At 41.9% G+C, this 15,601-nt stretch overlaps 1 protein-coding gene across 1 annotated transcript; it reads right to left on the reverse strand.

Annotated features, from left to right (window-relative positions):
- Nucleotides 1-11,399: 11,399 nt before the first annotated feature.
- On the reverse strand, nt 11,400-13,764 carry LOC129764946 (WD repeat-containing protein 43). The gene is made up of 5 exons (XM_055764620.1): nt 12,794-13,764; nt 12,381-12,732; nt 12,070-12,323; nt 11,856-12,005; nt 11,400-11,795 (listed from the first exon to the last, which is right to left on the reverse strand). The coding sequence occupies exons 1-5, from the start codon at nt 13,615-13,617 to the stop codon at nt 11,444-11,446; spliced, it is 1,932 nt and encodes a 643-aa protein (XP_055620595.1). The 5' UTR covers nt 13,618-13,764; the 3' UTR covers nt 11,400-11,443.
- Nucleotides 13,765-15,601: the final 1,837 nt, after the last annotated feature.

The following is a 15,601-nucleotide window of genomic DNA, read 5'->3' on the forward strand; positions in this document are numbered from 1 at the left end:
TATTACCCCCACTGTCCGTATTACCCGCGGTTCCTCTATATATATTAGGGTGGCAATGGATGTATGAAAAAAAATTCATCATCGAATTTCAAAAACCGACCATGTACATTTCGTTTATTTGCCCAAAAAAATGATCTGTGCAAAGTTTCAGCTTCTGTTTCTCAGAGCTGCTATTTCCGGTTGATTACTGTAACTATTCTTTTTTTTCTTCATCTTCATCTTTCCCAATGGATGTTTATGAGTACCAGAAACATTTCAACATGAAAACTATCCGGTTTTTGTCAGTTCTGATTCATGCGACGCCTTTCCAGTTTTTGATTCATGTGACGCCTTTAGTTTTGAAAAATAAAACAGATTCGTTGCTATTATATACCTGGTCAATGGTCAAATCATAAGTCTTCAAATAATAGTTCATTGAAATTATCAATTGTACAAACTTTAAAATTAACACAAGAATCGCAGATACTATCAATCACCACAGACGTATACAGCCTATACAGCCGTTTCTAGCTTGCTGTATTTTCCCTTAAAGTATGTATAGAATATCTTCCCTCAATTAAATTAAACATTAAAACAATTCTATCTTCAGCAGCATATTTAAATTTTATTATATAGCTTATAGTCAAAACATAAAGTTTCACAAATTAATCTTTCTACTTTAGCATTCTTGTGATTGTCGTACGGTGTATTCCGAATTGTTGAGTGATTTGTGATTTGATTTTTTTTCCATTAGCTTATATCGCCTTATTATCACTACGCAAGAATAAATCTATTATAAAAAACAGGAAATGGGTTATATCTATGGTATAACCACAATGGCGACGTAGGACTATCGTTGATTTAGTGATCATTTGTTTGAAGTTGAATCTGAATTCATTCTGAATGAATGAATAAATGAATATTTGGGGGACTTCAAAAACGAGAGCGTTACGTTGCAGGCACAAGGTTTTATGCATCCAATATTGGATACGAAAACTACTGATGGGGAAGAATAAACTTCAGAAGCTATCCTGCTAATTGCACTTGATTGAAAAATCACAGAACTAAATGTATTTGGTCGCAGTATTATATGGACAGAAAACATTAAAATAAACTCTTTTGTTGAATGTAATTTTCAATTACAAGGGGAACTGGCTGATTATTTTTCAGCAGCGATTAGATCTTTCCGGAATTTTCTTGATGCTGAATGGCATCCAAACGAAATAAATTCCGCGCGTGTATGTGTGTGTGTGTCGGCTGCTTCGATGTCTTCCCGGGGAACAGTTTTTCGATGCTGATACTCTCTTGGTCACCTTTACTTCTCCTTCTGATGGCTCGGCTTTTCTGCCCTCCCTCACAGTTCCAAACAAACTGCATCTCTTTCAGGTCAGGTCAGACCAGGTAATGAATCCCTCGATCCCTCGCCGTCCAGCTCGTCGAGCACGTTCCACTCGTTCAATCATGATGTTGCCTTGTTGATGTCCTCACGAAAAATGAACGCGTTTCACTTCTTTTTTTTTTTTTTGACTTAAATTTTCTTTATTTTCCATGGATTTTGATTATACAAAGTTTTAACATTATAAGTGATCTGCCTTACTTCTAGCACTACATCTTTGTTATTATTTTTTTATGTATTTATTATTGTTAATGATGAGTTTTGACTCATCCTATTTCTATTTTAAACGTTTCAATATGTTTTGTATATTTTAATTATTAAAATATAACCCTACCTACTTAAACTAATTTTAACCTAAACCATAATCTAGCTGTACAGATTTCTTATGATTGGATTGTTGGAGGCATGGCAGCAACCCCTGAATCTTTCTACCAACAGTTCAATTTTTTTACCCAACGGCAGGATATTAGCCAACTCGTGTATCTCAGTGTTTCGTGTCCTAGGTGGACTCTTTAAGATCATACGAAGGATCTTGTTCTGAATTCTCTGTAATCTTAGTTTATGACTATTTGCACAGCTCTTCCAGATTGGCACGCCATATACAATCACTGGAAAGATGACTTGTTTGTAAATAGCAAGCTTGTTCTTCAGTGACAGAGTCGAGTTGCGATTTATTAGGGGGTACAATGATCTTATCAGTGCATTGCACTTGGTGTTAATTTTATCAACATGCGTGCCAAAGAGCAGCTTGCTGTCCATGGTGAGGCCGAGGTAAGTGACCTCACTAGACCATTCCACCGCAGTACCACTAAGTCTGACTTTGACATCATCAGCCGGTACAAGTCGGGGAGATTTAGAAACGCGTTTCACTACCAGAATATCGCTTAAGTATGCTTTTTGTGCGTGATTGAATCGAGAGAAGGTGTGGTTTACGATGGCACCTTGGAAGGCAAACTAGAGGGGAATGAACTCTCTGAGTTTGAAACTTTCGGCGACTGACCAATAATCGATTGAAAATTATATAATTTTCGCGATGCGAAATATTTTCCCTTGCGCGCGCATATAATATTGGATACGAAAATATCCTACTGATGGGGGGAAGAATAATTTTCAGAAGCTTTCCTGCTAATTACACTTGATTGAAAAATAACAAAATCAAATGTATTTAGTCGCTGTGTTATATGGTTAGAAAACATTAAAATGAACTCTTTCGCATAAATGTATTTTTCAGTTCCTAGGGGAACTGGCAGATTATTGAACAACGATTGAATCTTTCCGGAATTTTCTCGATGCTGAATGGCATCCAAACGAAGAGTTCCGCGCGTGTATGTGTGGCGGCTGCTCCGATCTCTTCCCGGGGAACCGTTTGTGGCATCACTCTCCTCCTGATGGATTTTCTTCTGGCCTAAGGTGCACAAACAGGCTCTTGGTGACACCGTTCATCATCATGATAAACGAAAAGCTTCACCACAACAGCGACAACATGCTCCAATCGCTGTTCAATTATGACTGAGTGGATTTCCGAGCGGCGCTTGCTTATATACCGATTGGTGATTTCAATAGCCTGTTTTGAAAGCAATTTTAAGACTATTGAAACAAGTTTTTGGATCAGAAAGTAACAAGTATAGAACGCGTAGACATTTTATCTTTCGAATGAAGTGTTTATCATACCATTTCGTTCAGTTGTTTAGGAGCTATTAACGCTCAAAATCTCGGTCTCCGGCGTGACGCTTTTGTTTTCGAAACTTTGATTTTACACCCCAGTATAGAAATGAAAGACGTAGTCCTACGTCAAAAAATATGATTGTCTCTTCCACGGGTCAAACTGGGAAGCGGCATAGGTTGTGCATCTCATTTCAAACAATCGAAGAGAAAGCTGCTCAGAATTTTTCATGGGTTTTGATTCTGAGCTTATGAAAAGAATATGCTTTCAAGCTTTCAAAGGAATAAGTAGTATACGCTACAAACCATCAGTATGAAATTTCTCCATAAATACGACAAATCACGATAGGCGGCATGAATGCTCAAAAATATGTTTTCTGCTTAAATTTCATTTTGACGTAGGACTACGTCTAACCGGAAGATATAGGGGATGAAATGGAAATCTAGACACTGAACAAGTAGGAAAAAATGCAAGATTTGGAACGCTTATAACTCGAGCATTTCTCAATAGATCGCAAAGGTTTTTGCATCAATTGATAGGAAATATATCTACGCATCTATCATAGCGAATAACATTTCATTTTTCTTGAGATAAATAATTGAATAATTGTGAAATATCAAGCATTGTCAAAATGCACTATGTGCCCATTTTTGATTGGTCCATTTTGTGCTCCTCAAATCGTACCGACCAAAACGGGCAACCAGAGTAGCAGCGAAATAGAATGAAGCACGATTGGAAAGGAAAAAGAAAAAATGAACGAAACATTGGTCGCAGTCTCACACATGCGTAATTCTCGAGCCATCCAGTCAGCTTAAAAATCCCCGCTCCGCTGCCGTAACGATCATTCTCATTCAAACCGTACACCACATCGGTTCGCCTAGCAGGCGACATATAGTTTCGGCCGCCGATGTTATCGAGTTAGCTGGCAAAGCTGCTCGCGACGATAATAAAACCCGCATTCGGAACAGAACACATTCGGTTCGGTGGACATCAAGACAACAGGCAGTTGCAGCGAGTGGCGAGTGGCAAACGCAATCGCAAAACGGCAGCAGGTAGCAGAAGAAAAAAGTTTGTTCTTTACACAATCTGCTTTGGTGGCAAATCCAGAACAAGGCGGCATCGAGGGCGTTCGAAATGGTTTTTTTCAAAACCACGAGTACTAAGTTTTCTAAATTGGAACCATTCCATAAAACAAGGCGCTTTTCAGGGCCATTAAACCTTCCAAAAAAGAGTTTAGGAATTACAGTTCAATGCTTTCTAAAACATTATCCAAAATAATAATAAAACACAAATTAATTTTTTCATCATTTGTTTGCCAGGATCTGATGAGTATGTGAATTTGGCAGTTGTTCTGAGCTTATTGATAGTTGGGGACTTTCCTGATAATTCAATTTTCACCTATTCTTAAATTGTTTCCAGATTGAAAGTACAGTAATTTACAATTAGTTCGACATTTAGCTAATTGGACGGACATGTAATGCGACTTATTTAGTTGGACATTTTTGTAAACATAGAGATCCAATTATGACCCCACATTGAAAGTCGACACTGTACCACTGTCATCGCAAATGTTCAATTACAGGTTAAGATCGCCTCCAATGCAACACTGAGTGGCGCTTCGGCACGTCGCATTGAATGTAATTTACTGTACAACATGTCACAAAGCTGGATGGGAAGAAATTTTCCAACTGTGAAAGCTGTGGCAAGTGGCAACAAATCGCTAAACAGGAAGGTTTAGCCGAACAAGATGGGAATATCGAGTGATAACAAAACAATAAACTCTTTAGATTGAAGATAATTTTGTGATCCTGAAAAGGACCCTTTTTAGCCTTCATGTAAATCCAACGAGCGAATAAATCGTAATGAATGTATTTTTTTGGCATCGCTCCCTTTTAACGCTCATTCGTTCGTCTCGTTGGACTCGCCCCTCTGGCTGAGTCTGCCGATTTGTCTCTATCCTGTGAGTGTGATGATGATGATGTTGGATTAAAGAGGCTTTAAACTTTTTAGTTCATTCGCCTCTAGCCTTGAGAAAGGCCTTGGTTTTTTTTTTATCTAATTTCGCGCATGCTTCCTCTGCTCTCGTTTCCGTTAAATCATGTATATAGGCGTATTTGGTCACCTGGTAGTAGAAATGCGAAGTAATTATATCAAACACGCTGAAAGAAAATAAAATGAGAAAAGATGTCTAGCCCAGGAAGCTGAAAGAGAATTATATGGTCATAAAAGATATTAATAGACTTGTGTGCCATCCACGCAAAAATTGTATTCGAATATCGGAGCCTTTTTTTTCAAAAAATCAACATCTGTGTATGTTGTTGTGAGTGTGTGTCTAAGTGTGTGTGTGGGTGTGTTTGATTTGTGATATCTAACTACATATCTAACTAATTTTTTTGTTTTTTTTTAATGGCAGACTTATCTCACTTCTTAACTAGGCGAACCTAGCCAGAATTTTCACCTGCCCCCGGGCTTCTGAATGCCAAAGGGAGACTAGGCTCTGCGGAATGCACGTATCTGCATGCTCGTGCTGTTTCAGTCTTGACCGAGAAATTGTCGGACAATCGCGCAGGTGCTAAGGATGACCGACTTTTGGATGCCGGCCAATTCCTTCTCCATGTTCAACACCTTTAGCGCTTCCAGAAGTGTCTTCGGGATAATTCCAGTTCCAGAGAGAACGACTGGAACAATTCTTGGGACCTCCCTTAGCCCCCACAGTTCCTTGAGCTCCACGGCTAATGGTCGGTACTTGCAGATGGGTCTCCTCCAGATTCTGATTCAGTGGAATAGCGACATCGATGATGGTGACTTTGCGGTCGCTCTTGTCGTAAACCATTATATCTGGCCGGTTGTGGTGGATCGAGAGGTCGGTCAGAACAGTGCGATCCCAGTACAGCTTGAAACGGTCATTTTCCAGGACAGGTGCAGGCAGGTACCGGTAGTTTGGTACGTTGTCTTCCAGTAGAGCACATTGGAGCGCCAGTTGTCGATGAACAATACGGGCCACGTTGTTGTGGCGCTCGGTGTAGGCTGCGTTGGCCAAAACGGGACAGCCTCCCATAATGTGCTCTATGTTTTCACCTGGTTGATGGCACATCCGGCAAATGTCATCAACGTCTTGATGCCAGACGTACCGCCTGCAGTTTCTCGTCGGCATTATCCTGTCCTGGATGGCTATCATGTCGGCTTCTACTACTGAAGAGAGTTCACCACGCGTTAGCCACAGATTAGATGCGGCCTTGTCGACGTGTGGCCGGTCCAGTTGATGGGGGTGGGCACCATGCACTGCCTTCTGCTTCCAAGCTGCAATCTTCTCCTCCACTGTCTGCAGATTGCAGTTGAGTTGGTACTCCGCTTGCAGAACGCTGTATCCTCTGTCGGCGGCGCAGACAGCCCGGTATAGCGCGTTTTGGTTGGCGCGTTCTGCGAAGTACTCGCGCAGTTGTCGTACCTGGGCAACACACACACAGTGCAGATATGTCGACTATTCCAAGTCCCCCTTCTTTGCGTGGCAGTGAAACTCTCTCCAGTGCCGATTGAGGATGGTGCATTCCGGCCTCTTTAAATGCTTTCCTCATCATCCTCTCAAGGTCCTCTAGGTCAGTTTTGCTCCATTTGACTACACCAAAACTGAAGGTCAGCAGGGGAACCGCGAATGTGTTGATCGCGCGTACCTTGTTCCCCGCGTTGAGGAAAGTCCTCAGGACACAGTTCACTCGACTCAAGAACTTGTCTCGCAGCTCCGTCTTGATGTCGGAGTGGCGAATCCCGGTGAGCTGTCGGAATCCAAGATATTTATAGGATTCACCACGAACCATGTCTCTTATGAACTCGCCGTCATAGACCTCATAACCTCCGGATTCGGTAAGCTGCCCTTTCAGCAGATGGACACAGCGGCACTTGTCGAGGCCGAACTCCATGCAGATGTCCCTGCTTATGTCTTCGACAACCCGGATAGCTACACCTAGACGCTGACGTGAATCAGCGTAGACCTTGAGATCATCCATGTAGAAGGTATGGGTCACTTCTTCGTGGGCGCCGTCGCCATACCTTATTTTATAGCCATGACCGTTTCTATTGAGCGTCCTACTGAGGGGGTTCAGTGCCAGACAAAACCAAAGCGGGCTGAAAGAGTCGCCATGGAATATCCCCCTCTTTATCTGCAGCGTTCTAGACTGCAACACATTTTCCCCATCACTGAGGTTCAGAGACGTGCTCCACTGCCTCATCGCATGCTGCAGGAACCTAACGACGACGGGATCAATTTTGTAGAGCTCCAATACCCGGACGAGAAACGAGTGAGGTATGGAGTCATAAGCCTTCCTGTAATCGATGTAGGCCATACTTAGGTTCCGCTGGTTATATACCGCCTGGCCGACTATGGCTGCGTCGATGATGGCCTGGTCTTTGCAGCCATGCGTATTTTTCCTGCATCCTTTCTGCTCTTCTGCGATGATGTGATGCTGTTCGCAGTGAGCAGAAACTTTGGCGGTAATTATGCTGCTCAGTATTTTGTACAGACTCGATAGGCACGTTATCGGTCTGTACTTTGATGGGTTCAATGTGTTGCTGTCTTTCGGGAGGAGGAAGGTGACGCCACGGGTGGCGAATTCAGGAAGGTTGTGTGGGTCACGTAGCACCTTGTTGAAGCACTCAGCTATCTTTGGATGTGCGACGGTCAGCTTCTTGTGCCAAAAGTTCTGGACACCATCGGGGCCCGGTGCTGCCCAGTTCCTCAGGTACCGCGAGGCTTCGCGGACATCGTTCTCTCCGACGATGATAGCTGGCATCTCTCCAATTTCACCACAACTCTCCTCCTCCCGTCTTAACCACATTTGCCCGTCGCGATGTTGTACTGGGGTCTCCCAAATACCAGCCCAGAAGTTCGTCACATCGCTAATATCTGGCAAACCTTCGCGGTAGTCGAGCTTCTCGTCGCTAATGTGGTCGTAGAACGCTTTCTCGTTATCTCTGAACATCCGATTTTGTTCCTGGCGCTTTGCAGAGTCAGAGTAACGTTTCAGCCGTTTTGTAAGGACGCTCAATTGCTGTACCAGTGTGTCGAGTTTTTCCGTCAGCTGGTGAGCTCCCAGCTGGCGAAGTTCAGTAGGCCGCACGATCACAGCGACTTGGCGACATAATTTCGCCGATCTGCTGCCTCTTTTGTACGCCATCAGTCTTCCAATTGCGGCGCGCATGTTTAGGATCCGTTGCTCCAATCTCCTTCGCCATGGAGGCTCACGCCTTTCACGGAGATGTTGGAGCAGTCTGCCTCTTGGCTTAATACGGTATCCTAAACTTTTGGCGGTCGCCACAGCAGCACAGTAAACTTTCAGTTGCAGCTCCTCCATGTTCTCAGCATCAACCAAGTGCAGCGGAAGAATAATATTTTTAATTTTTTTTTATAAATAAAAATGTGTGTGACCTAACATATGTAATACGTTGGTAACACATATATTAGCTCACCGGCATTAGGTGTTAGTATGTATGATGTGATTAAATCGATTACATATAACATATAATCGTATAGTGGTTAAATGAGCTCCAAAAGATCCGTCTCCTTCAGGAAATGCAGTAATTTGTCCTCCTCCAAGTTATCCAAGTTAAATCGGAAATTCCGTAAGATTTGTTTAATATGAAATACATTAGAATCCCCTTGTTAGTAAATGGTTTAAATTCATGAAAACTTTAAGTGTTTCTATTTTCCCATACCTTTGTTCTGTCCATTTGAGTGCTTTCCCGAACAGAGCTATCAATAACGAGCAACTTATCGACGACCAACGGAGGGGAAATCGTAGGATTTAAAGTCTCCGTGAACAAAGGAAAAGAAGAAGAATGAAGAGGAATACTTGCCTAGAGTATAAACAGTGGATCTCGCTGAGGCAAACTTTCATTCGGCATCGGACTGTTGAGTAATCCAGTTCACTTTGCTTTCGCTGCGCTTCGATCTAAGATTGGACCCCAGCAGTGGTAATCCAACTTGGAAATCATCGTTTAATTTTTCTGTTCGTTTTTCGCGTTATTCGTATCGTGTGTTCTTCTTTCCGCGTCATAAATTGGACGCTTCGCGTAGTGTGCGATGAGCAAGAAGAAGAGGAAGGCAGGCTCGAGCCCTGCAAAAAACGAACGATTTCGAGGTAAGCGTCATCTAATGATGCACGCGGTGTTGGTGCAGTGAAAAGCGCTCGCACTGAACCGAGCCTTCGCGAATGTGACACCGCACCGAACAACAGCGAAGTAGGCGATTTCGGCGCGTCGGTCGAAAATGTAAACGCCCATGCAGCAACCAAAATCAAGCTCCCTCCGCTGGTGGTGAAGGCGGTCGCTCTTGACAAACTCATCAGCGAATTCGTCTTTCTGTTGTGTTCGCACTTTGATGTAGCGATAAGAAGTGCCGCTAATTCAGCTGAAAATACCGAACAAATACTTGGGAGTAGAAACTTAACTTGCAGGTTATTTGCAAAAATGCCGATACCTACTTATAAACCATCAAAGGATCCATCTGTAAAGATCTTGTGGTGAAAAAAGTTTTTACTGTGGATGTGGTTGTTGAAAATGGCCAAAACTATGCTGCTGTTTTCACCAGCTCGCACAGAGTTTTTAATTGACCAATCAATCTGAGGTTCCCGTTTATACCATGGTCGAAGGTTAATAATGAGAATTGGTACAATCGTTGGAAGAGTGGTTCGGCATGTATCATGCAACCAGTTATTCACTCTCACAAGAGAGGATTCAAATGTTGCACTTGCAGCGATTGCATCCTGTGCTTTGGGCTACATTAAGTCTCTCTTGGACTTTGCTTGCGTAAGAGGATCCATTTACCTTTGCCAGGTAACTTAGTTTGGCTTCCTTGTAGGATATGCCTTGGTCAACTCTCACTTTGGTGATGTTGTGATGTTGTGCGCACCGGAGAATCCGTAGTGTGGGTACACCACCACTCTGCAATCCAGGATCAAACACCAGCTGAAAATAAAAACCACCACCAGACACGCGGACCCCAAAAAAATATCTTATTTTCTTTCAAACCGTAAACCCGTGTGGTTGTACGGCATCGGCATCGTGGACGTAACAAAGGAGGACAAGTTAAGGGAAAGGCAAAGTCTCACTCGAACCGTGCAGGTCTCCAGTTCCCTGTTGGTCGCATTCACTGATTGCTCCGCAAGGGTAACTAGGCCGAACGGATTGGTGCCGGAGCACCAGTATACCTAACAGCGATTATAGAGTTTCGGCCGTCGGAGTGCTCGAGTTGGCTTGCAAAGCTGCTCACGACAATCAGAAAACCCGCATCAAGAACAGAGCAGCTTCGGTTCGGCGCTCATCAAGGCAACAATTAGTTTCAGTGAGTGGCAAAGTGTTTCTCCGGCACGTCGCATTAAATGTAATTTACTGAACAACATGTCACAAGCTGGATGGGAAGAAATTTTCCAACTGTGAAAGCTGTGGCGAATGGCAAACGCAATAGCTAAACAGGAAGGTTTAACCGAACAAGATGGGAATATCGAGTGATAACAAAAACACAACACCAAAGGTTCTTTTCAGAACCATCAACATATTCATAAAGAGTAAACAGTAAACTAATCCATTTTTCAGGTAGATAGGTAGGTATTCACGTAGAAGAAGAAAATAAAACAATATATTTAAAATATATATTTAACAAAAGCTGTCCCCTTTGTATAGTCCTACGTCACTCCGGTTATGTCCCCGATATTACCCACCCGTCTTTTTTTGTTCAATAATTTTACGGCAGATTGAACTTTTCATATACACTGGAGTCATTTTTTACGCGGCATTGTCGGCATTGTTTTACGCGTGCCGCGTAAATTCCGAAATCCGCGTAAATTCCAAAATCCGTGAAAAAAAACTGCGTAAATTCCAAAATCCGCGTAAAAATAAAACGGGTAATTTTCAAAATCCGTGTTAAAATCTAACGAACAGTGAATTATTAGTTTAAAATGTAACCCATATTCTAACAACTGATTACCTGAATTTTTTGCATGCTACAATTGTGCTACCTGTATCTTCTTCTATTTTTCAGTTACTAATCAGTGATACAATACTAAATTATTTCGGGAAAAGTCGCATCAATTAGCACATTGAATTTTACGAGGTTAATGCATGCCACGTAAATTCCGAAATCCGCGTAAAAAAGCCGCGTGAAATAAAACTGCGTATAAAAAATCGCGTAAAAAGCGACTTCAATGTAATTTCTCATTTTTCGAAAAACGTGATAAAAGCGAAATCAGTTCAGTGATTAATTCGAGAGTGATAAAAACGAGACGTGATAAAAACGCCCGGTGATATAATCGAGACGTAACTGTATTCCAAAGTGAAAAAACAATAAAAATTAAAAAAAATCGCTGTTCATATGATCCATATTTAACAATCTATATTTCGAAAACATACACTAACTAGTCGGAAACGCTCATTTCTTCGTCTTCGTCCTCTTCTTCATCATCATCATCATCGCTGGCAGTTGATCCGTTTTCTTGGCCGATGTTTCCGTTCCTTAACCGCACAAAACTTCCAGCCGCTTCATCCTCTTCCTGGTCGTCATCGTCAGCATCGTCGATCATACCGTTAAAGTCATCCTCGGAAGACTCGTTAGAGTCGCGTTCCTTCCCAATTACAGAATCCACTTCCGAATCGTCATCTTCCTGGTGTACCAAGACATGACTATTATTCGCTATCGCATCCGGGTTCTTCGCCAAACGCTCCGTCCGATCAATTTGGCCGACCAGCAGCTCTAACCGTCCGCTAAGTCTACAAATCCGAGATTATATCAAAATGTCGTATAGGTTATTCGTGGGTAAAAATGTTTACTTTGACAGCGAATTGGCGTGCTCCACCCGATATTCCAGTATTCCTAAGCATGTACCCAAATTCGATAGAAGATGGTCCGCGCCCAGTGCCATCAATTGACTTGCATGGCTATGAATGATTGCTTTCAACCAAGAAACAGCCGTTGCAACACTAAAAAAATTCACATATAATTATTGATCTGTTAGGGGGGGAGCTCGTGCTGGCAGCTACTCACTGAACCGTCTTTTTCTGCATTAGAGAGGAAATTTCATCCAACAAAACGCTAATATATTGCGCCGGTATCCTTTCGGCTGTTCGCTGGATGAGTTCCGGCTCATTTCGACTGAATACGCTACGCAGGATCGCCGCATCCTTGCTATGTAAACCTTGAATGAGCAAATGGGCCATATTCTTCTGACTCGTCCTACTTGTGTCCCCATCTGCCGACAATGCTAAGTTTTCCAATCGTGCTTCCATCGGGATTTCAACCTAAAAAGTGCTCATTAGTTTGTGGCTAATTGAGGAATGCTCTAGCATAATACACACCGTTTTGAGTGACTTCTTCCCGGCATTCACCGGATTCAAAAATTCTGCGCTCGCGTTGTCCACGAATGGAGTTTTCGCCTTAAGTTCTTTATCATCCTGTCCCTTGCGGTTAATCGAAGCTGGCTGTGTCCGTATTATCACGTTGTGCTTGAGGCTCTTGTCAATGGTAACCTGCTCGAATTTGAGACTAAGATCGGTTCCATATGCCACCAACAAATGGTCTTGATTGGATGAGAACTCGATGCTTGCGGTGAAGATTGGTAAACGATCAACAGCCTTTGAACTAGCGGCGGTTGCATCTAGTGCTACTTCGTATGTGTGATTTGCTTTGACCGGTTTACTTGCATTGATTCTAAAGTTAAGTATAATATTAGGTACAGTTGGGAAGGACATTAAGTTAGCTGAATGCTTACTTGTTCAAATCTTTGATGTAGTAATGTGCCACTCCAGTTCTCGAGACTGCAACTAAGTGAAGTTTAGAGCCAATTATTCTTGTTGAAAAATACTCCGGCGCGTCGTCCAACGCAAATAATCCAACCGCAGTTCTCCCGTCCCCTACCAATGACCATAGCGACACATTTCGGTCATTGATAGAACCCGTCAGAACATAGACATTCTCATCTGGACCGATGAGATTTTCCACCAGTATCGTGTTTGAAGTATGACCAACCAGAGTTTTAACTACCCTTCCTTCAGTAGTATTCCACACCTTCAGTTGCTTAGAACCCGACAGTACAAGCTTCCCTTGTTCGGCTATTGCCAAACAGCTCAATTTCTCGACCCCCAAATTGTGGACGCTTTTCTGCTCGCATTCGCTCAAGCTCCATTCGATCACTTTGCCATCAGCCCCGGCTGTGTACAACGAATCACCGTACAAATCAGCGGATATGGCCACGATCGGTCCGGAATGACCAGCCCCTTTCAGCACCTTCTCTATCTTGGCCAAGGCCAAACTATACAGCGCCACTCCTCCTTTACTAGTTCCGAACGCTACGAACGTCTGCGGCTCGCTCTGGCTGCTGACTCGTTTCTTTTTCTTTTTCGCACTCTGACTCGGAGCAGCCCCGATTTCCAACCACGTGAAACAAGTGCACGGAACGTTCAGATGCAGATTTGGGGTATACACTTGAGCTACATTGCTCGTTTCGGTTTCGTATATGATAAACTTCCCCTGACCGTTGATGAAGGCAAAATATTTGCCACCGGCAGAAAACTTACGCGCACCTGACACAAACATTTCGCTTCAGGCTTAATATAATTATATATTTTTCATTAAACTATCAAATAGTGCTAAATTCAAAAATAATGCGCCAACCACACAAAACAGCGTGTTTAGCAATTCGAACAAATCGTTCCGATTGCTGTCAGCCGAATCGCGTGTTTTGAAACGGAGAGCTGTTTCGACTTGAAGTGTCAAATGTGGAGTGCGCTCACAGGAACTTGTATTCAACATCATGCATAAAAGACGATTTGGGGAGACGACTGTGTTCGTAACGGGGCAACTGGAACGAAACCATTGCTGTAGTTTGAGTTGTAGCATAAATCATTGTTGAACTTCTTTTGTTCCACAAATGCTACATATATTGTGTCATAAAATATCACTTTCTGTGAAGACACGTAAACAAAACCAAAGAGTCTTCGTAGCGACATTGGTTGCGTGTCCGCTACTAAGCGAACGATCATTCCCAGCAAACATTAGATCGTATAATTTTGCATGTGCTAAGTCTTACATGAAATCAGAATGAATCATAGTCGCATATAATATCAATCAAAGTATGTATCTTGTATATTTGAAATCGCATAAAATGTAAAAACTCGATTTTATATATCATTATCAAATTAAGTCGCAATTCGGTATAATAAACATGATGTACATTGTCAAAAAATATATTTAATCCGCATCATATGCGTATATTAAGCTGATGCAATTTGTGTGTCGTATAAGCGTATAATTTAAATCGATTCAGTACTGTAGTAAATCGTGTTACATGCTGAAGAAAATCATGAAACAGTAAATCATATTAGATCTTAATAAAGAACATATTACATCATATTGAAATGTCAATGAAATGCTTTAATATTTACAAGTTTCATTTCATAAAAGCAATGTGTGAACACATACGGAAGAATAAAATAATTAATTTAAAAAAAAAGTGGCTCTTACAGTCGATTACTCACAAAACATCGCAACCGCTGGAGAGGAGCTAAACTGATCGAAACAAATATGAGCGAAATTCATAATCAATTAACAGATGAAAATGGAATGTTGAATGAATCACCAAAACAAAACAATTTGGATTTTGATTTGACTGCAGGAATAGAGCAATTCAATGACTTCATTGATGATGGTAATTTATTTTTAATTTTTAATGGTTTCATAAAACGTGTTTAATTTGAATCTATTACAGGAAACCATAGATTTTTTATGGATTTACAAAAATATCAGCACTCGAAATTGCTGACATTCGATGAAAGTGACAACGGCAAACATCCCTTCTAACGAAACATGTAGTAAAACGAAGTGCACCAAATACGACTTTTGTCATACTCATATACGATTTATTACAGACATATAAATAAAACAAATGGCGCAAACTATTTTCGTGAAATGTTTATTATAGTCTCACGAATCGCCATTTTTATATACAGTAATTTACATTTAATGCGACATGCCTAGGCACCACTCAGTGTCGCAGATTGTGACCTGTAATTGGACATTCGGGCTGACAGTGGTCAGTGTCGACGTCTGGTGGGCGACTTAATTCGGGTCCCGAACTAGATAGTATAATCTCTATTAGATTAGAAGGCACGAATGCAGTTTTCAAATGGTAAAATTGAAATGAAAATTTCTACATGATCAAAGATAAGAACATAGTGTTGGACTTGCTAAATTGTGGTAAGACTGTTCTACAAGTGGCTGACGAAACGGGCCTTCCACGGTCGACGGTTTACGGAATCAAGAAGCAAGAAATTGCATTGACCACATAGACAACATAGATGTAACGCAAATATATACCGACGAGCAATTAGCCCAGTATATTTCGAGACTGACCATGAAGAGCAAGATTGCGATGCTAACGAAAGTGCTGAGGATGATCTTAGTACTTCGGGTTATGTGTACTCTGGGAGCAGTCAATCCGAAAAACGCAATGATTACATGAAGGCTATCAGCATCATGGATGTACTCAAAAATGTTCTTATTGCTGTTGGTGATGACCATA

This window comes from Toxorhynchites rutilus, chromosome 2 (assembly GCF_029784135.1).
Source record: "Toxorhynchites rutilus septentrionalis strain SRP chromosome 2, ASM2978413v1, whole genome shotgun sequence".
In the NCBI taxonomy this organism is placed as follows: Eukaryota; Metazoa; Arthropoda; class Insecta; order Diptera; family Culicidae; genus Toxorhynchites; species Toxorhynchites rutilus.

Excerpts from the sequence above, each read along its gene's own strand:
- LOC129764946 (XM_055764620.1), bottom strand. The coding sequence starts at position 13,617 with ATGTTTGTGTCAGGTGCGCGTAAGTTTTCTGCCGGTGGCAAATATTTT. Across the intron at positions 12,324-12,380 it reads GGAAGAAGTCACTCAAAACG|GTTGAAATCCCGATGGAAGC; the intron begins GTGTGTATTATG and ends AGCACTTTTTAG. Across the intron at positions 12,006-12,069 it reads ATGCAGAAAAAGACGGTTCA|TGTTGCAACGGCTGTTTCTT; the intron begins GTGAGTAGCTGC and ends GAATTTTTTTAG.